General features: G+C 34.7%; 2 protein-coding genes and 1 long non-coding RNA gene across 7 annotated transcripts in view; 2 read left to right on the top strand and 1 right to left on the bottom strand.

The window, feature by feature from the left end:
• Positions 1 to 3,859: 3,859 nt before the first annotated feature.
• LOC133863035 (uncharacterized) lies at positions 3,860 to 6,725 on the top strand. The gene is made up of 3 exons (XR_009899352.1): positions 3,860 to 4,077; positions 6,164 to 6,299; positions 6,392 to 6,725. It is a non-coding gene; the product is annotated as an uncharacterized LOC133863035 (long non-coding RNA).
• A 2,881-nt stretch (positions 6,726 to 9,606) lies between these two features.
• LOC133859110 (protein FAR-RED IMPAIRED RESPONSE 1-like) lies at positions 9,607 to 12,493 on the bottom strand. The gene is made up of 5 exons (XM_062294427.1): positions 12,478 to 12,493; positions 11,652 to 12,380; positions 10,162 to 11,525; positions 9,955 to 10,068; positions 9,607 to 9,642 (listed from the first exon to the last, which is right to left on the bottom strand). The coding sequence occupies exons 1-5, from the start codon at positions 12,491 to 12,493 to the stop codon at positions 9,607 to 9,609; spliced, it is 2,259 nt and encodes a 752-aa protein (XP_062150411.1).
• A 4,897-nt stretch (positions 12,494 to 17,390) lies between these two features.
• LOC133878652 (protein SEMI-ROLLED LEAF 2) overlaps positions 17,391 to 20,915 on the top strand; it is a 31,818-nt gene continuing 28,293 nt past the window's right edge. For 4 of the 5 annotated variants that reach the window (XM_062317259.1, XM_062317253.1, XM_062317246.1 and 1 more), the window contains exons 1-5: positions 17,391 to 17,466; positions 17,611 to 17,681; positions 18,030 to 18,158; positions 18,777 to 18,851; positions 19,768 to 19,883. In XM_062317259.1, coding sequence (XP_062173243.1) covers positions 18,033 to 18,158; positions 18,777 to 18,851; positions 19,768 to 19,883 — 317 coding nt within the window. In that variant the 5' untranslated portion in view covers positions 17,391 to 17,466; positions 17,611 to 17,681; positions 18,030 to 18,032. The remainder of the gene's footprint in view (positions 17,467 to 17,610; positions 17,682 to 18,029; positions 18,159 to 18,776; positions 18,852 to 19,767; positions 19,884 to 20,915) is intronic. The other variant, XM_062317236.1, reaches the window with a different exon arrangement.

Genomic DNA, 20,915 nt, shown 5'->3' with positions numbered 1-20,915 from the left:
TCATAATGCATCTTCATAAATGATTCTTTTTAAAGTCTTCTGATTCATAAAGTCTTCTTCATAATTCTAAGTCTTCATAAGGATCTTGAGCATATCCTGCTAATACTGGCTCATCTTCATTCTCATCTTCATCATCTGATAATTGAGATAGAGTTTCGAGCAAATGCTTTTTAAAATCATGCTTTGAACTGGAGGAGGCTAATTTGGCCTGATTAATGTTTTTCTTCACAAGAAACTGATTCGAGGCTAGGAATTGTTCCGTGCATAATTTATTAATTTTTGTAATAATATTATCATAAGTATATCTATCCCACCATTTGACTGCAGTAGTGCGGACAATATATCTGATATTATTATTGGGAGACTGAGGATTATTTTCTGGGGAAAAGAAATTATAATCCCAAGACATTATCCAAGGAATGTTAAAGTGAAGGAAGAAATAAAGTTCTGAGGGAAAATTATTGAAAGGAGACGGAGAAGGATGAGTCTTTGAATAATCTAAAAATTTGTTGTGAAGAGGAGGTGGTAAAATACCAGTTTCTGCTCCAAAGAGCTTCCACCAATATTCAAACCATAATGGTAATGATTGGACTGGATGAATTTTGTCAAAGATGAAAAACCAAGAATGTTGGTAACGATCATTCTGAAGATAGAAGGTATTATACCAAGCTTTTTGATAATCATAATAATTATAAGTTTGGGGATGAAAAGGTTGTGAAATTTTTTTGCCTTGCCAAAGGTTATAATTCCACTGGGCTGGTGAAAGCACATTTTTTATAGTACATTTAGAAAAGGCAATTCTTTTAAGATCTGGGTCAAATTTACAAGGAGTATGAGATAATATGACTGATCCAGAATCTACTAGGATGAATTCATAAAATTTTTTAGATTTATTTTTCTCTTCTGGCATAAAATCCCATCCTGGCGGGAATACTTTTGTTACTAATTCTCTGGCATTCTTCATATGCTGATACTCAAATTCAATAGGGAATAATTTTGGCAGGACAGTTTTGTATTTATGCAATATTTGGGATGGTTGGGCAAAAGTGGGTATTATTGGTGCGGGACAAGGAGAACTTATACTATCTGATTTTGAAGAGGAATGATCCTTTGAGGAAGATGATGTTGTCTGAGCAAAAGAAGCTAATTTAGAAGGTAAAGGAGGAAAGTTTCCAAAGACAGTAAACTTATTCTGAGTTGGGACAACATTTGTTGGGGAAGTGAAAGAAGGATTATTCTGAGATGAAGGATTATTCTGAGATGATCGCTTATTAATAGCATAATCACCGGGATTTTGAATTTTTGATTTATCTGGCTTATTCATTTTCCCTGAAAAAAGATCATGGGTTAAGGAATCAGGGATACTATTTGATTCTCTCTTTATATATTCAATTTTAAAATCAAAATGATTTAAAGAGCTTAAAATGACTTGCCATTTCGTAAATATTTGCTTAAAAGCTATATTATTATCATTATCATCTTTTTGAGGAATTTTCTGTAGAATTTTCGCTGGAAATTCTTCATACTCATTCACCTTAGCCTTTTATTTCTCCGCTGGAGTTAGGCGCTTAAGATTTTGAGGAATTTCCGCTGGAAATTCTTCATACTCAACACAGATAATAAATTCTTGATTTAAAAAATCATTTTGAAATTTATGAATGCATAATATAATGGCTAAAATCTCTTTTTTAATAATACTATAATTCTGTGGAGTATACCATATACCAAAATGATAACAAACTATATAGACATAATATTCTCTACCTATTTTTGGGACATTGGTTTCAATAATTCTAAAAGTATTAGAGGAAAGGAAACCTAGGCGTGTGAGGATTTTGACATGTCTAATGATTTTTGTATGTTGATTTGACCAAAGAGGATAATTCTTTTTTAATCTCTGATAATGAGATTTGCAAATGATTCTAAAATTCTTATAATAATCAGAAATATAATTTAAGCTTTCTAGAAATCTTTGTAGCTGATTCTTGTTTTTTATTTTATCAAGAATTTGCAATGATTTATTTATGAAAATATTTTGAACAATATTATAACCAAGAAAACGAATATTATTCTGAAATAAACTAATTCTAGTAGATGAAACTACTAATCCATTGTTTTTTATGATTTGGACAAAAGTATGTAAATGTTTCCAATTTTGTTTGATTGATTTAGAGAAAATTAAAACATCATTTATGGAAAAGTTGGTAAAAGATGTGAAAATATTATTCATATCATTTCTAAATTTTCTGAGAGCATTTTTTAATTCAAATTCAAATGACATATCCTTTCGTTCATAATGTTTGAAGGATATTATAAAAGCAATTTTATCTCTATTATTTTTACTTTGCCAAAATCTACTTTTTCTATTAAATTTTGAAAATATAATAGCCTCATTTAATCTGGAAATTAAATCTTTTTTATTAAGAATTGGATACCTTATCCATTTTAAAGTTTTTAATTCAACATTTTTCTGAACATAATTCCAAGATAATTTACTTTTTCTTTTTAGACATTTTTGTAGTAAATTTTTAATTTCTTTATCTAATAATTCTTGATTCACTTGAATAGGCCTAATTTTTGTTAGTATTATTTTCTTATCAAAATTTGATTCATAAAGTAGTTGGACAACATGATTCTTATTATACTCAAAAGCTTTTGAAATATTAGCACAAATTTCTGATTCTATTTTTCTTTGAAAACTTTTAATTCTTTATTGTAATAAAGGATCATTTAATTGTTCTTTTATTCTTTTATGTTTTTGTTTTAAGAACATTATTTGTTTGGAAATATTATTAATATCTTCTTTTATTATTAGTAAAATAAATAAGATTTTCTTTCTCATAATTTCAGTACTAATTAATCTGAATAAGATTTTCTTTCTCATAATTTCAGTACTAATTCTTTTTTCTGTTTTTATAAAAGAATCAAATAATGCTAAAAATAGATTCCTTATTATTATTCTAGAAGTAATATCTTTTACTAAAATAATGGTAATCTTAAAATATATTTTAACACATATTTCATTATTACATATATGGATATTAGGTATTTTATTTTTTATTTTTAATTTTGTTTTATTAGATTGATGTAATAATTTATTTGTTTCTTTATAATATTTTGTAGGTATAATTCCTTCTTGAATACAATTCATATCTGCACTTGAATCTAATAATGCTATGGTTGTAATTTGAAATTCAGCATTAATTATTAAAGTAACTTTAACATAACATTTTTGAAAGATTATTCTATCTATAAGATCAATAAATAATTCTTTATCTACTGAAATTTGTTTGGAGTAATGATAGGCAGGGGCCATCCTGCCGGCCCTTTCCAACGTGGAAAGGGCTACGTCAGTTTTTATTTATTTATTTTTTTAAAAAATATCAAAAAAATTCAAATTTTGAAAACAAAACCAGATGTCTTTCTCATTTTCGCACATTTCTTCCCCGAGCTTTCCCCCAAATTTTCCCTCCCTCTCTCCCCACCGCCGACCACCGTTCCGAGCCCGCACAGAACCGTCGTTCCACCGTTCCGAGCCCGCCCAGCACCGTCGTTCCACCGTTCCGAGCCCGCCCAGCACCGCCGACCACCGTTCCGAGCCCGCCCAGAACCGTCGTTCCACCGTTCCGAGCCCGCCCAGCACCGTCGTTCCACCGTTCCGAGCCCGCCCAGCACCGTCGTTCCACCGTTCCGTTCTGCCCGCCACCGTGCCGAGCCCGCCCAGCACCGTCGTTCTGCCCGCCACCGTTCCGAGCCCAGCACCGTTCTCCACCTCCGGCCAAAACCTAGGGTTCCATCGACCCATTTCCGGCCCAGAACGACCCAACTCTGTCGTTGTTCCAGTTCCGGCGGCGACCATTCGACCATTCGTTCTCCACCGTCGTTCTCCACCTCCGGCCAAAACTTAGGGTTCCGGCGACCCATTTCCGGCCCAGAACGACCCGCCACCGCCGTTCTCAACGCACGACCCGGCACCATCGTTCTCAACGCACGACCCAACTCCGTCGTTCTTCCAGTTCCAGCGGCGACCAGCTAAACCATTCGTTCTCCACCTCCGGCGACCCATTTCCGGCTCTGGTACCGATCTCCCCCATTTTTGCGTTTTTTCAGTTATTTTCAGAGTCGCTTTAGTTCTTTGCTGTGATTTATTTGTGGTTTTTTGCTATTGGGTTTCCGGTTTACTTATTACAATACCACTTATATTAGGAAGAATCTATTACAATACCCATCAATTCATAATATAGTGGCATCATAATGTACCATAGACATTTTGAACAATAATACTCAAAGGAAGGGTTGAAATTAGTTTCTAAATGAACAGACTCTCTGTCAAAGCAAAGTCCTCCATAAATCTCCATATAAAAATTCAAACAGAAAAATCAAAGAGTCCACTTCAATCAAAATAGTCGGCAAGAATTTCATACCCATGAGAGTTCACAAGAATTGCTCACTCTTTCCCTGACCCATAAGCTTAGACCATAGTAGTAACCCCCACATTAGCCTTGGGATTTGCTTGATACATGTCATTTTGAGCGATTCTATGCACCTTCTCTTCTTCTTCAGTCTTTGAAGCTTCATATATATCCAAAAATAGGACCAATAGGATTTGTTTCTCAAATCATAGATTTGACCCTCCTCTCTGCTCTTCTTCAAATCTGGCCTCTTGGAAAGTTAATTCAACTCAATTATGAAATCAAATAATTTAATTATAAAACTAACATGTAACAAATATTCCAAGAAATCAATTCTACTTTGCCATACAAAAAGCAATAATTTTAACTAATCAAGAGTAATGGAAGATTAATCCTTTTGCTAATCAAGAGTAATGGAAGATTAATCCTTTTGCTAGATTATCAGGGAAGAGGGAAAACTCAATCCTTTGAATTCTCATTTGCTTAAATGACTAAATGTTGACTACCACATTGTCCATCATTTAGTTTTAGAGAGACTTCATCTTTCTTCATAAAGATCAAATGGTGACTTTTGAATATTGTATAGATTCTAAAAAAAAAATGTACATCTTTGATTGTTTTTAATAAGTTGTATATTTAGATGGTTTGAGAATCATGTCTATTTATATTATTTGATGTCTTGAACGTTGGACTTATCACTTAAGGAACGTTGGACGTGCAATAATCGGACTTAATTTAAGTCTTATATTTTGAAAGAGACTTTCCATCTTCTTTCTTCTTAGCATTTAATTTATTTATTTATTTTTTTGGTTCTATATTTTTCATTGGCCGGCATTCACTCCTTCCATTCTTGACTCTACCAATCTTCTATGCTTGCACTGATTCGGCTGACTTTTCAAAGTAAACAATAGCCTGCTCAATGTTGTGTTCGAACTCGTACAATTCAGCAATTTCCTGTGCAAGGAAAAAAAAAATTCCAAATTCACCAAATCACAAAACAGATTTACTGCCTGATCTAAGCAAGATATGGCCTCTACATAATGAAATTTTTTTTAGCTACAAACAAAGTTTTTTCCCACTCAACTGAAAGAGAAACAACCTAACAGATAATACAAATAAATAGGCAGACAACTACATCTACAATTCATATACGGCCCTACATGCAATAGAAAGGTGATAACATGTGTGGTTAATGCCTATAGTGGAAAATGCTGCTGTTTCTTGGGAAGTTACATAAGCAAATACTTTATAAATTCAAGCACCTATCTTATATATGCAATCTGTTCACTATATCTTTTTCTTCTTTCACTTTTGATTGGTAAGATTTGTTCACTATATCATCGATTCTCAACAGAACGGTCTATTGTTAAAAGCATGGAATTTGATCATGCCAGAAAATTTAAATTGACTAGGGTGAGAGACCAACCAAAGGAGGACCTAGGTACTTTCAAACTTCACGGAGTCATGTTTATAGGAAACGTCATGCATGTAAGCCAAAACCATACATAACATTCACAGATGTTTTCTTATAGCAATGATCCTCCTAGTTATTCGTTAATAACCGCATGCATAGAAGATTGGTAGAATTTGAGGATTTTTTTTCTTTTTATTATGTTAGATGGATTTTGGTGGAATCTGAGCTTGTCACTTATCTAAAGGTTATGATTGTATATTTCTTGTTTGAGTAACATATATTTAGCCTCCCAATTCAATATATAGGAAATTCTCATGTCATGTGCTTCTGAATTTAGGCACAAGTAAATGTCTACAACAAGTGATTTGTCAAGCGGTCATCCGTTATGTAAGTGTGGAATTCCTGCACGTCTAAGGTACTCTTGGACCACATCCAATCCCGCTAAAAAGTGGTATGGATGTAATAACTACAAGGTAATTTTTGTTATATTTTAAATTAGCTTTGTGTTATATTTCGTCGTTAGTAGTTCATGACATTTTTGTTGACCCTTGTTTTTTTCATGTAGAAAGCCGGTGATTGTGATTTTTTTGAATGGGCTGATAAGAAGATGTCTGCATACGAGAAGGGATTAGCGCAATATCTGAAAGAGATGGAGGAGAGAAGACAAGCTGACAATGACAAAGTTGAGGAATTAATTGAAAAAAAATGCAAGGAACAATTAGTGCAACATTTGAAAGAAATGGAGGAGAAAGTTGAGGAATTGATTGAAAAAAAATGTAAGGAACAATTAGCGCAACGTAACGAGAAGATGTTTCGTGTTTTGTTGTTAGTTGTCATTTTGCTGTTAGCCTTTTATTTTTGTAGTTATAGTGAACCTAGACATACTAACTTAATGTTAAAATGAAATTATGAAAACAATTTAGTTGTAAGAGACTTTTTTCTGTTTGTATGAATATCCTAAATGTATGTTAAACTTAATTGTTAATGGTAATGAATGGTAGGTTTTGGTGTTATCTATGGTAAGGAATGGTTGGTTTTGGTGTTATCTATGTCTCTGATGTTATACTCTGCTTGTTCTAAATAATTCTGCTACCTTTTGTTTCTAGGTAATCTACTTTTAAATGCTGCTTGCTGTAAGCACACCTTAATCCAGCTTTTATCCTTAATCATGCATTTTTGAATGCTGTTTACTTGGTTTGGTCAGTCTCCAGTATTACAGGGCAGTTCGAATGGTCAAGCTACGCAAGGACAACATCACAGGGTTTTAAAAGGAAGCTCTAAAATGGGCAATGGGTTAGAGAGGCAGTTGAGTTTTCATAGGCAGTTGTCTGGTGGACAGTCAAGGCACCACGACGATGTTAGATCACCTTCGCAGAGTGTAGGGTCTCATGATATTGGATCAAATTATAGTTTCGACAAGAAACGAGGAATGAGAGAGAAGAGTAGTGGTAGTTTATATAGGACTAGTAGCCAGAAGGAGCTTAAACAGCTTCCGATAGGTGGAATGGAATTTGTTGAGACGGTCATTGCCCGGATAGTTGCTGAACCGGTACATGTAATGGCTAGGAGATTGCATGAGATGGCCGGACAATCCATAGCGTGTCTAAAAGAGAGCGTTCACCAGATCATGTTGAATGTTGACAAGCGACCACAACTACTCGCGTGTCAGAAAGCATTGCAGAACAGGTCTGACATAACCATGGAGATGCTACTGAAATCCCATCAAGCTCAGTTGGAAATTTTGGTCGCTTTGAAAACTGGGCTGCCAGATTATCTCCAGCAAGACAACAGTGTTTCACCTACTCATTTGGCTGAGGTTTTTCTGAACTTGAAATGCAGAAATCTTACTTGTAAGCAGTCTTTGCCTGTGGATGAATGTGATTGCAAGGTTTGTGTGCAGAAGAATGGTTTTTGCAGTGCTTGTACGTGTCTTGTGTGCTTGAAGTTTGACATGGCGTCAAATACATGTAGTTGGGTTGGTTGTGATGTTTGTCTTCATTGGTGCCATGCGGATTGTGCGTTGCGGGAATCTTATATTAGAAACGGAAGGAGTGCTACTGGCGCTTATGGGCCGACCGAGATGCAGTTCCATTGTGTTTCACTTATATATATATATGAGTGAATTGTGATTCACATAAACATGTCCATCCATTTATTAATGCATCATGTCTGTTGTAAACTTCTCACACAAATTGAAGTCAAACATAATTACATTAGACTATTACCCAAATACCAATCAGCCAGACACAAATCAAAATGCAAACCAGAAATCCACAATCATGGCCAATAGAAACTTTACCCACCTTGGATTCTAAGACTATTTAAACCTAATATCAATTTTAGAGATCCCAAAGAAGTATAACCCAGAATGATGAGCAGAACTCATGCAATCAATCAACAAACTTAAATCCTAAACTCAACTTCCCCAAAATACTATAACCCCTTGCTCAATAAGAAAATCAAAAAATACAATTATGTTACAAAACAAACCGGCAAAACCAAGCCAACGAACGACACCCATGACTCGATTATCTTCTTTTTTTTCCTATTTTATTCTAATCCCATAAAATACTCACAAAAAAGAGACAAAAGATCAGAATTCCTAGAGCAAAAACCGTCCAATCCAGCGACAAAATGATACCCACAAAACCCAAAACCCCATCTCCCAAAAATTATACGATCCCATTTTCCTCTAATAGAAAAACACATCGAAGGAACAAGCTTAAGACCAACAGACTTGTAAAGAAAAAGAAGAGGTCATCAACTTGTACAGTGAGATACACATTTGAAACAAGTATGCCTAATAGTCACAGCACTTCAACTTATATTTTAGGCATAGACATCATAAAGAATTGCGTAAAGGGTAGTGAGGCACTGCAACAACCAAATCATCAAAGATCCACTAATACCACTACCAAAGCCATGGTATAAAGAAGAACAACATGGCGAAACACAAATTAGCCTACAGCTAAATCACCACATCCACTCGGTCACACCATGAAGCTATGAGACAACATCACACATTCAGAAATGACAGCATCAATAATAGTAACAGCTGAATAAGCATAGTTTTACCCCAAGTTACACCCAAAATAAAAGCATGCAAGAAAGGCATTGACCATACCATAAAGTAAAGCCAAGAGCAGTAAAAGATTACATGGCCCAATATCAATTACATCAAAAAACAACTTACAGCTATAACAAATAACAGAATAATCTATAACATATAACATCCGAAAACAAAATAATAAATTATTTATGACTTGATTAATGGCAACTTATGCCTCTGGACTTGATTAATGGCAACTTAAGTCTCCCCTCTGAAGTCCTTTGTCCCAAAGATGAGAAAAAGTAGCAGAAATAATAAAGGCTTTGACATGTTTTCATAACACGAGTTAAAGTAGCAGAAATAAGATGAGAAAAAGTAGCAGAAATAATAAAGTAGCAGAAATAAAATAACACGAGTCTGATATTTTGCTAAATTTCAAGACTATAGAGACAAATTCCTGCATCCTAAATTAAAGGCTTTCACTTACAGCCGGGGAAAAGACAAAAAAAGAAAAATCTCAGGGCATCCCCAAAAGAGAGAAAGAAGAATACATCCCCATCCTCAAACCCTGTGATTTGAATATGTTGACAATGCACGTACATGACCACAAAAGCTTCCTCTCATAATTTATTGTGTTTACCCAAAGTGCTCGGGGAAGTTCTCTACGGTCTGTTTCCCCCTCACAAGACTCCTTCCTTCCTAGTGACACTTGATGTTTCTGTAGATCCTCCTCACAAACAAATTAGAGCCCAAGTAACCAACAGCTCCTACACATTTAAAAGGACAAAATCAGTGTTACAAGCTAAGAAATATATAACATCCTTCATAATTTGCAAGTGACCCGTGCTATAATGGGAAACAGTTTCCTAGTCAGAGAATGTGATATACTTTTTTAATCAAAAAGACCTTACCACTTACGACAAGTATATAGAATCTCCTTCGAAAATACATGACGATTGTGAATTCCCAAACGTCTGAAACAAATACATCGAACAATTAATATATATGAAATTAAACTATTAATCAACATGTATGAATCAAATGCACGTATATGAACTTTTTTCCCCTCCTTTCAGTACCTGTGTAAGTACACTATGTTGTGTTTCAATCACTTGGTCATGCTGCACATCAGTTGAAAAAAGCAACGGATCTTCACTTGTGTCCAGTTCATCTACTAGCGATCTTTGGCATGTCTTCAAAAAATAAAATATTCAAAAATGTTAACATTAATATTAAAATTACACATCAATAAGTACACATACAACGACTTTTGAATAGTTGAATACCTTCTTTCTTTTCCTTCGCTGCTCGGGATTTGCGTTGCTCTGTTTCTTATTTCCTCCTTTTGACGACTTTTTTCTCACCACTTTTTCAACCACATACACTTTTCTGATTGATGGTCGCGCGCCTTTAGTTCGAGCCACAAGAGGACTACACACCTCCACCTCCATACAATCCATGGCTCCATTATCGATCATAGGTGCACTTGGTAGATCTTTTGCACTTGGGAGTGATTGGGAAGGTTGACTTTGTTCACAGCTTGGACCGCTAAATTTCTTAATTAGCATATCAACATACTTTTGCAATTCCATGCAATGGTCCACGTTTGGTGCTGCAATAGCGGCCAACTTCAGCACATTGTTGCTCAGTTCAGCATATCGATCTGCAGTAGGGTTGCCACTCAAAGGATCATAACTACTCTTGATTAACTTATATGGCCGCTTCAAATCCTTCCTCCATCGATTTAGAAAATACTTTTCGGGCAACAAATCCACATCTTCAAATGCAGTCAACACGGATATGGCATGTTTGCACAAAATTCCTCTTGATTCAAACAAACGGCAACTACAATTCACTTCACATACAGGGTCATTGTAGCAAACATTAAAAACGATTTTTTTCCTATAGGATTCATTAATTTCTACCTGTTCGATCACCTGATAGGTACGAATTCCACATTCACTTTTTAAAAGAGAAGAACCACAATACATAATCGATGAAATCTCCTTCTGAACTTCTCTAAACTTTGCATGGGTGTAAATTTCTTGGAATTGCTTCTCAAAGGGCCAATGGCTCACACATGAAATGGTGGTATTGAAGGAATCGAAATCAGCAACATTCTCAACCTCAACCTTCCTGCACAAAGCGTTATCGTATTGATCCACAAATTCCTTCAATGAGGTGGACGATTGCACATAACCATCAAAAAAGGCATTCATACTCTCACTACGTTGTGTGGTAGTCATGCCGGCCCAAAATACATCATTCAAATATGTTGGTACCCAAAAAGTCCTTTCACTGTATAAACCACGCAGCCATGCATTCTCCTCTAGATTATAACACTCAAGCATACTCTGCCAACATGCATCAAACTCGTCACATGTATGAGAATTATACACACAATTTCTTATGGCACTCTTAATGGCATAGTATTGTGAATGTGATCCAAACTTTTCCGGAAGTTTTTTCAGTATATGCCATAAACAAAATCTATGACGAGCATTCGGAAACACCTTCTTAATAGCATTTTTCATGGCCCTATCTTGATCTGTAATAATTGCCCTTGGCGCACGGCCCTTCATGCATTTCAACCATGCCTCAAACAACCAAACAAATGACTCCGTATCCTCACTTGAAATTAATGCCGCCCCTAAAAGAATTGATTGACCATGATGGTTTACTCCCACAAAAGGAGCAAATGGCATTTCGTATTTGTTGGTTAAGTATGTTGTGTCAAATGTAACCACATCACCAAAATCTTCATATGATGCCCTACTTCGTGCATCAGCCCAAAAAACATTTCTCAGCCTACACTCATCATCCACATCTATATCAAAATAAAAATCATCATTTACTTTCCGCATTCTATTGAAATAGTCACGAAGTGCTGCGGCACCTCCTGTACCAAGGCGAAGGCGTCTTGAGTTCGCAATATAATTGCGACACTCTCTCTCTCCAAATGTAAGATTCTCATAACCCCCCGCTTCAACGGCTAGTGCGTTATAAATTTTATTGGTGCGGATTCCAGCTCTATCATCTATATCAAGCTTTCTCTTCGTAGTAGGATCCAACTTCTTGTTGCACCGAAAGTATCTCGCTTTACCTGGGCTTAAGTCGTGATTATGCCCTAGATTTACATTTGTCACATACCACGATGTATCCACTAACGTTGCATTCAAAGTAGCCTGACACCCCGTTTTGCTTGTTTTGCTAGCCTTGCACAGGTTGTTACTTGAACTGGATGATGCTTTGCCTCCGCGAGCACATGTCAGACTGATGTAGTGTACATCTCCATTTTCATACTTTTTCTTCTTCTTTTGTGTCACACCAAAGCCCGCTTGCTTTCCATAATTCCTATAATAGTCAACGACTTCCTCTATGGAGCCAAATAGCATACCGCTCTTAGGCTCCTCAACAACTTTATCTCCATCTATGAGCTTGGCCTTGGACCGACAATTATCCACACCATCATTCAATTGGTCATTAGCAACAATTTCATTTACATCTATAAATAAATAAATATGGTGTAAAGAACCCAACTATAAATAATAACATTTATTATGTTACAAAAATTAAAGGTAAGCATGAAGTGTCCAACATACCATTTTGAGGGTCCATTTCAATGGGCACAACATCATCAAGTTCAATCTGTGTCAATGAACAATCATCTTCGTGTTGTGAAATCAAGTCCAATTGTGATAAATCCATTTAAAAATTTCTGTAACAAATAAAGATTCATATCAATGCATTATCATTTAGTTCATTTAGTTCACCACGTAGTAGCCCCAATTCAAACACAGCACAAATTGGTTCCTAATTTCAATGTTACAGAAAATGCAACATAATTACTCCAAATTGTTTCTAAGAATTACTTTTCCAATCCATTTTTCTAACAGTTTAACCCCCCCCCCCCCCCCCCCCCCCCCCCAAAAAAAAAAAAAAAAAAATTATCACCATCCCAAAACAACACCAACAACAACCATACAAAACTCAAATACATCACACAATTACAAAACCAACAGAACATTTTCATTCAGAACAAGAGCAGAGAACAGAGCATATAGACACTACAACTTCAGTTGCAACTTTCCCGGCCCCATCCCCTCATTTCTGTTCTTACCACCACCAGAACCAAACTAGCAACAAAAAAAATCATTCACCATAGCATTTTTTTCTTTTGCAAAGGAAACTACAGAAGACTACAACTACTGCAACAAATTAACCCCAAACTCTTTAATTGCAACTTACCCCTTTCCCCGCATTTCTTTTCTTAACGCTACCAAAACAAACCGAAGACAAACCAATACCATCAGAAATAACCCATCAACACTTTCTATGAGTAATCAGTGCAACAAAAGAAAAAGAATTACCAACATGACATGTTACAATTAAGACGATTTGAATGTGGCTGTTATAAATTCAATATTCCATAAAAATGATAATCAATAGCACAACATGACGTGAAGAAAGGAGTAAGAGATACATAAAATACAAGGGAAATAAAGATTGCAACTTATAAAATAAAATAAAGATTACACAGATGAACCACCAGATTCCACCTATGGTCATGGCCTCAAATTCTTCCGCTACTAAATTGCACTGGGCACAACCCAAAGGATTGGATCTTTCTCTCAACCAAGCATCAAGCATGGCCTTTCCATAAATCAGAAATCAAAAAAAGATGGAATAGAAGATGGAGCAACAGAAAAGGAGAGCAAATTAACCTGACTTGAAAATGGGCGAACCTGCTCTTTTTGGCCGGAGGTGGAGATGGAAGAGGGCCGCCACTGGAAGACGGCCGGTGGGTGGGCTTTGGCCGAAGATGGAGAACGACGGAACCACGGTGGAGAACGAATGGTCGAATGGTCGCCGCCGGAACTGGAACAACGACGGAGTTGGGTCATTCTGGGCCGGAAATGGGTCGATGGAACCCTAGGTTTTGGCCGGAGGTGGAGAACGGTGCTGGGCTCGGAACGGTGGCGGGCAGAACGATGGTGCTGGGCGGGCAGAACGACGGTGGTGCTGGGCTCGGAACGGTGGCGGGCAGAACGACGGTGCTGGGCGGGCTCGGCACGGTGGCGGGCAGAACGGAACGGTGGAACGACGGTGCTGGGCGGGCTCGGAACGGTGGAACGACGGTGCTGGGCGGGCTCAGAACGGTGGAACGACGGTTCTGGGCGGGCTCGGAACGGTGGTCGGCGGTGCTGGGCGGGCTCGGAACGGTGGTCGGCGGTGCTGGGCGGGCTCGGAACGGTGGAACGACGGTGCTGGGCGGGCTCGGAACGGTGGTCGGCGGTGGGGAGAGAGGGAGGGAAAATTTGGGGGGAAGCTCGGGGAAGAAATGTGCGAAAATGAGAAAGACATCTGGTTTTGTTTTCAAAATTTGAATTTTTTTGATTTTTTGATTTTTTTTTTTAAAAAAAATAAATAAAAACTGACGTGGCCCTTTCCACGTTGGAAAGGGCCGGGCAGGGGCCGGCAGGATGGCCCCTGCCTATCATTACTCATTTGTTTGATATTATCATGATCTTTGATTTTATTATCTTGTATATGATTTTTGATTTTATCATCTTGTATTATATTATTTATTTCAAATTTTAAATCTTGACTTGTAGTAGGATATTTTTCTTGTTTAAATCTTTTAGAGATATCAATAAGATTATAATTTATGTCATTAGCAATAATTTTCTCTTTTTGAACGATTTTAGATAAGTATTTTATTTTTGTTTCTGGATCTTCAATGTGGTTTATTAATTCCAATATTATTCTTTCTTCTTTTGTTATAGTATTTATCTCTTTTCTACACATATTCTTATTATTATAGAAACATAATCTTATTCTACTATTAAAATATTCATCATCTTGAGATATAATATTGTTGTTATCAATTTGTAATAATTCTTCAGATTTTGTATCAGATTCAAATAATATGTTTAAAAGTTGAAATCTTATAATTTTATCTTTTATTTTGCAATTATTATAATAATTATTTTGACCAAATTTGTAATATAAAGTTTTAGAATTTTTTGTCTTATAAGATTTGTATGATCTTATTTTCTTTTTATGAAACTTATACTTAATGGATGATACTATTAAAGAAATAAAACAATTTAGAAAACTATTTTGATAAAAAGATCCTAATTCTTTTTTATCATATTTCTTATCCTTAAAATGATTTGTTAATCTTAAATCATAGATTATACATAAATTTAATTCTATATGTTTTAATGCATTAATAATTCTTCTATATGTAAGACTCATACAATCATCGTGACAATTATTAAATTTTTCTTTAACCTTATGGGCGAAATAATCTATTAATCTTTCTTTCCAATAAGGGGCTTTATTATTCATTTGTTTAATAATTCTGAAAGAAATACATCCTTATACCACTTAAAATGTGTTGAAGAAAGGTATTTTAAATGTTTCAAATTTTTATAAATATTTTCTTATATCTTAAAACATCTTTTATAGATTGATTTGAAACAATATTTGATATTTGATAATTTGATTTATTAGGACATTTATAAGTATTTGCTATTATTATTATATCATGCAAGATATTTAAGGTTTCATATTCAAATAAATCATTTATATTCCAATTATACAAAGCATTAGCTATATAAGCATTTTTTATTCTTAATTTAGCTTTTATTCCTAATTCTTCAAATTGTATATCAGGAGGTTTAGGATACCAATTATGAATTATAGAAGTATGTGTAACATAATTTCCTTTATAATTATTCCTAAATATTATTCCACTATTATCTCTGTTTTCTAAAATCATTCTGTTTAGATCTAGATCTTGAGATTGTAACTTATCAATGTCTAATTCTATACCTAATTCTATTTTAGATTCTATATCTAATTCTGTTTTAGAATCTTCTTGTGATCTTTCTAAAATTTTATTATGATTTGATGTAGACATATGATTTTTATTCTTTTGATCTGGAATCTTAGGAATTTCTAATAATTATGTATTATTTATTGTAAAAGAAAATTGTAAATCCGGAGGAGTTTCATATAATAAAAGTCTTTCAGTTTCTTTTTCTTGATTTTTAGTTTTTAATGAATTTATCTGATTTTCAATTTTATTAGTTTTGTCATTAAAATCTTTTATACAAATATTTGGAAAATCATTTTGTAACATGCTATTATTATCATTACTAGGACTAGCTTTAAAAGAAGAAGTAATTAATTTAAGAGGAGAAGTAACTAATTGTGAATCTTTATAAATAAGGCCTAATGATTCGTTAGGAGTATATTTTTTATGAATAATTTCATTAGGTAAAGGACTAATTTCATTAGGTAAAGGATTTGGACTAATTTCATTATTATTCATATTTTTATTATCATCATTAAGACTTGTTACTTCAAGAGGAGAAACAATTATTTGTGATTCTAAATGTATAGAAGTTATAGATTCAGAAGGAAGATTAGAAGAGTATACTTCTTGAGTATTTTCAGTTTTACTAATATTATCTTCTTTAATGTTAATCTTTTCATAATTATGCTCAAACCAGGGGAAGAATACATATTAATTAACTAGTTAATATGTTAGTATGTTAATATTTATATAGTATAATCTTATATTTAGTCTCAAAGTGTACCTCAATCGGTTGGAGACCACGCCTCATGAAGCGGAGGTTGCTAGTTCGAATCCCTCTTCCCCCTCTTGTGTGGACATATCAAAAAAGAATAAGAAAAGTACAATCTTATATTTATATAAGATATTAGTATTTATGCTTACATATTTTATATATACACATACATACTTATACTAATATATATACACGAACATGTTAAAGAGTTGAGTTGAGCTTATATGATTTTGTGTTTATGAATATTAACCGAGTTGAGCTAAATTTATAGGAATATATTTCGTTTAATAATTAAATATATTTTTATGTTCATCATAATCAAATTTATCCGAACCAAACTTGGTTTATTGGCGATGGGCTCTTTTGTAAGGGCAAAACCTTTTTTATTTTTATATTCGTTAAGGACAAAACCTTGGAAAAGGAGAATAATTAAGTGGCTAAAGAAGATCACAAAAGGTGGCCTCCCCTTCCCTTTGGAACGCATAAAAAAGAAAAAGAAAAAGAAAAAGAAAAAGAGAAAGGAAAAAAAGTCAAAAGGTGAATAGTTGAGGGACATTTCTGTCATGCAATCAGAAAAGCACTCGCCCTTAAATCTCGGGACCGTTGGGGCTTTTTGGCACTAACAGGGGCTACCCCAACAACTGGACATATAGTTGTCATATTCTGGTTGGGGCAAAAGTAAAGTCACAACCACCTGTCTAAACCATTAATCACAGCCATAATATCCACCGCACGCTCAAATTAAAATGGTTGGGGTCATCTGTGGACCCAAGAGTGACCATGATGAAGGGTTCTGCAAGACAGCGGCGACTGGACTAGAGGACTGTCACCCATATCGTTACACATGGCCGTGACTTTAGCATGAAGTTTTTATCTTACAAATCGAAATTTAATGCAAAATTTCCCATATTGATGTTAGAGAGAGAGAGAGCGAGAAGAAAAACGCCGAGGGGATATTTCAAGCCTCTGCCCCATTGGCAATTTTCTGAGGTAAATTAACTTAATCAAATTCAATCAAATATCTGAGAATTTTTTTGTTTATTTATTTATGCTTTATAATTCTTAAGAGTTCTTATAGAATTTTTTTTTTTTTAGTAGTCTTCTGAACCACTTTTGTATCATTTTTGTCTTCAGGCTAGCCCAGATCACGGTCTGGGGCCTTGGTTGTGCCTGAAAGTTGAATTTTGCATAACTCGAATTTGTAGGTATGTCTTTAAATTTGAAAATTTTGATTCAATTTGGTGATTTTAAATTTTGTTTCATTTAGAGTTCATATACCGTCAAATCTGCTATTTTAATCTGGGTTCTTGGGATTTTACTGTTTTTGATTCTTGAAAACATTGGAACACATTTGCATTGTTGGAGTCTGCTGAATTCAACTGGGGTTTTTGAGCTTTTCCCGTACCCAATTCTGTAAAACACCAAAAGAACAGAATTTTAGGATAGTTTTGAGGATTTAAGTTGTTTTGGTCTGGTGGGTCTGTGAGTTTATGAGAAATGGTTTACTGAATTTTGATTTTGACTTTTGGCGACGGGGGTTTGTGTTTCCTTAGAAAATGGGGGTTATGTCGAGGCGGGTTGTGCCCGCTTGCGGTAACCTCTGCTTCTTCTGTCCTTCGATGCGAGCAAGGTCAAGACAGCCCGTGAAACGGTACAAGAAGTTGCTCACTGATATATTAAAGGTGAGTTTTCTGCTAATTTAGTGCCATTTTCCTTCAATTCATATCCTTTCTATGCTTGTCATTGATATTTGCTCATGTGATAAACTTTTGAGTTTGCTTAGCTATTCAAGGACTCTTAATGTATACGACTATTCTCATCAAGTAAGTTCTTTTTGCTTGCTTGGAAGAAGGGTTGACTTAGCAAATCTAAGGTTGTATTCAGTGCTGGTGCTATGAACACTGAATGTGTGGTATTTCAGTAATGATAAGTTAGATTAGTACTTTTTTTTTAAAAAAAAATATTAAGTTTTATTGTTTATTTTGCTATGATATATCATATATGTCAGTGATGTGTGTTGCCTAACCATGAAAGTGTAGTAGCTATTGTAAGATTAATTACTGTTGCTGTTGTTGAGTTCTTATATTATCATTATACCTTTTTCATGAGTATTATTATTAGTAAATCTTGTAAAATATAAATTGGGTAGGGATGGTATAGTAGTCATTGTGAAAATATTTTTTTTGTAAAGAGAAATTCGGAAGGGGTGGCAGAGAGGCTTTGTTGGGAAATTAAAGAACAAAAGAAAGAAAAAATAGAGCCTTTGGATATGCTTATTGTTCTCCCATTATACATGGCAGGATGCTGAACCAAGCGATAGGAAAATTGGGAAACTTTGTGAATATGCTTCAAAGAACCCATTGCGAATCCCCAAGGTAGACTTTTCTTCTCTTCCTTTTTTTCTTTGTTTGAGAAGCTATAATTTTGGGTTTGATGTAACTTTTCTACTGTCTTTTGGGTTTTTCGGGTGTTCTTCTTCTATTTTTTGTTTTTCTTTTGTTTTGGTGTCCTTTTTGTATACTCCTTGTATGCTTAGGGGCGCCTTTACGCTTTTTTAATGCAATTTGTTTACCTATCAAAAAAGAAGAAGAAGCTATAATTTTGCAAATTGTTCAATTGTTTTTTTTTAATAAGTAATTCAATCTTATTAGAAAGTGTAAAGGGGTGCAATCCAAGTAAACATGGAGTATATACAAGAGACACCCAATTAGGTAGAAGAAGAAAAACGCAAATCCAGAAAATCTAGAAAATTAGAAAAGCGAGAATTGTTGAAAGCAGCCATCCACCCCTAAAGATTTTTGAGCAATATAGCTTTTAATTATATATTTTTAGTTTTCAATATTCTCTTTCATTAGTTTTGATGAAAAGGAAACTGTTTGTAGTCAACACATGCTCTTTATTAGTTCTAAATCTCATCTTCATCAACCCATCCATTTTTACAAAGATTTAGTTAGGCTTGCTATATGATAGTGCTATCATAGTTACACTTTCATATTGTTTTTCAATTAGTGCTTTCTTTTGCATTTTGTGGCCGAACTTCTTATAAGAAGAGTTATGATTTTATGCCAGTATATTTACAATTTTTTTTTTCAACAATTGTTTGAAGTAATTGATAAGCTATAATGGAAAATATTTCTGGCTCAAAATTGAAGAAGTTTGCTAGAGATAAAGAACTTTTTAAATTTCCACCAGTCATGTCAAGTTGTAGTTTTGGTTTAAATGCCTACCTATTAAAAAAAAAGGACATCTATTAGCTTCATTCTCATGGTGGTCAGTGTACTGTCTCCACAGATTACCAATCAGCTAGAGCAGAGATGTTACAAGGATTTGCGGAATGAGAACTTTGGATCATTGAAAGTTGTGTTGTGCATTTATGGGAAATTGCTATCGTCATGTAAGGAGCAGATGTAAGTTTGATCTATTTTAATCTTATAATTTGATCTGGATCTCAACGAAATGCGTTATTTTTTACCCAATCTTTTCAACAATTGAGGGGCAGGGGTAGAAGATTTTGGAAATGAAGAAAATTCTGCACTAGGCAAACCATGATATGTAGCTGACTTTTGGGGCGTAGACAATGAAAGGGGTTTCTTCCTGGGCTCCAATCCCCCTTTATGGTTCCCACCGGGTTTTAAAGTATTTCCTCATTATGAAGTCTATAAATATATTATCTGCATCTGCTTTAGAGGATCTATTTTATGACTGGACGAAGAGAAAATGTGCTGAATCTTGACATTTTATGTGTCTGCTAATGCTGCTTTATAATACTCTATAAGAATCTTCTAGAGAAGCGTGTTTGGACATATGTTCAGACACAGATTGTGCCACTTTGTGGTAACTAATTTTTGAAAAACCCCATTTTCAAGAGAGTCGACAACCTTACCACCCCTCGGCTCTCTCTTACGGAAGAGCTAACGTAATTTTTAGAAAGTATTATTGGAGACTATATATAAACAATACGTATCGTCTTGGTCAGATGGGGTTCTTCATCTGATCTTAGAAGTATGCCAACTTCTTAAGGGGGAAAATGATGTAAACAAGGTTATACAAGATTCAGTCTGAAGAAAAAAGATAGGGAGAGGGAGAAGTCTGAGGAAATGTTGTGTTATCCCTGCTACTTCGCAGGGAACTAGTCTTGGTAAATGTATAAAGAAGTCTTCTAGCAAGAAGCTTCATTTATTGTATATTTTGTTTGCTTGATCGCTGCTATTTGGTTGCTAACTTGTTTCTTTAAGAAGTATCACTTTTCCATTTTTGATATGAAACTAGGGAAAATATGATAGAACCCCCTTGTGCTTTACCTGTTTTTAACTTTTAGACCCCAGTTTTCAATTTTGTAAATTTAAGACCCGACTTTACGATTATTTTATATATGAGACCTTCATCCATTTTTCTGTCAAATAAATAACAAAAATGAAATGAAAATACAATTATGTTCA

This window comes from Alnus glutinosa, chromosome 1, assembly GCF_958979055.1.
Source record: "Alnus glutinosa chromosome 1, dhAlnGlut1.1, whole genome shotgun sequence".
In the NCBI taxonomy this organism is placed as follows: domain Eukaryota; kingdom Viridiplantae; phylum Streptophyta; class Magnoliopsida; order Fagales; family Betulaceae; genus Alnus; species Alnus glutinosa.
The sequence above is the reverse complement of the archived record's forward strand: the minus strand, read 5'-3'. Positions and strand labels throughout refer to the sequence as shown.

Excerpts from the sequence above, each read along its gene's own strand:
- LOC133859110 (XM_062294427.1), bottom strand. Across the intron at positions 11,526-11,651 it reads TTTTTGGGCTGATGCACGAA|GGGCGGCATTAATTTCAAGT; the intron begins GTAGGGCATCAT and ends CAATTCTTTTAG. Across the intron at positions 10,069-10,161 it reads AGCGAAGGAAAAGAAAGAAG|ACATGCCAAAGATCGCTAGT; the intron begins GTATTCAACTAT and ends TATTTTTTGAAG.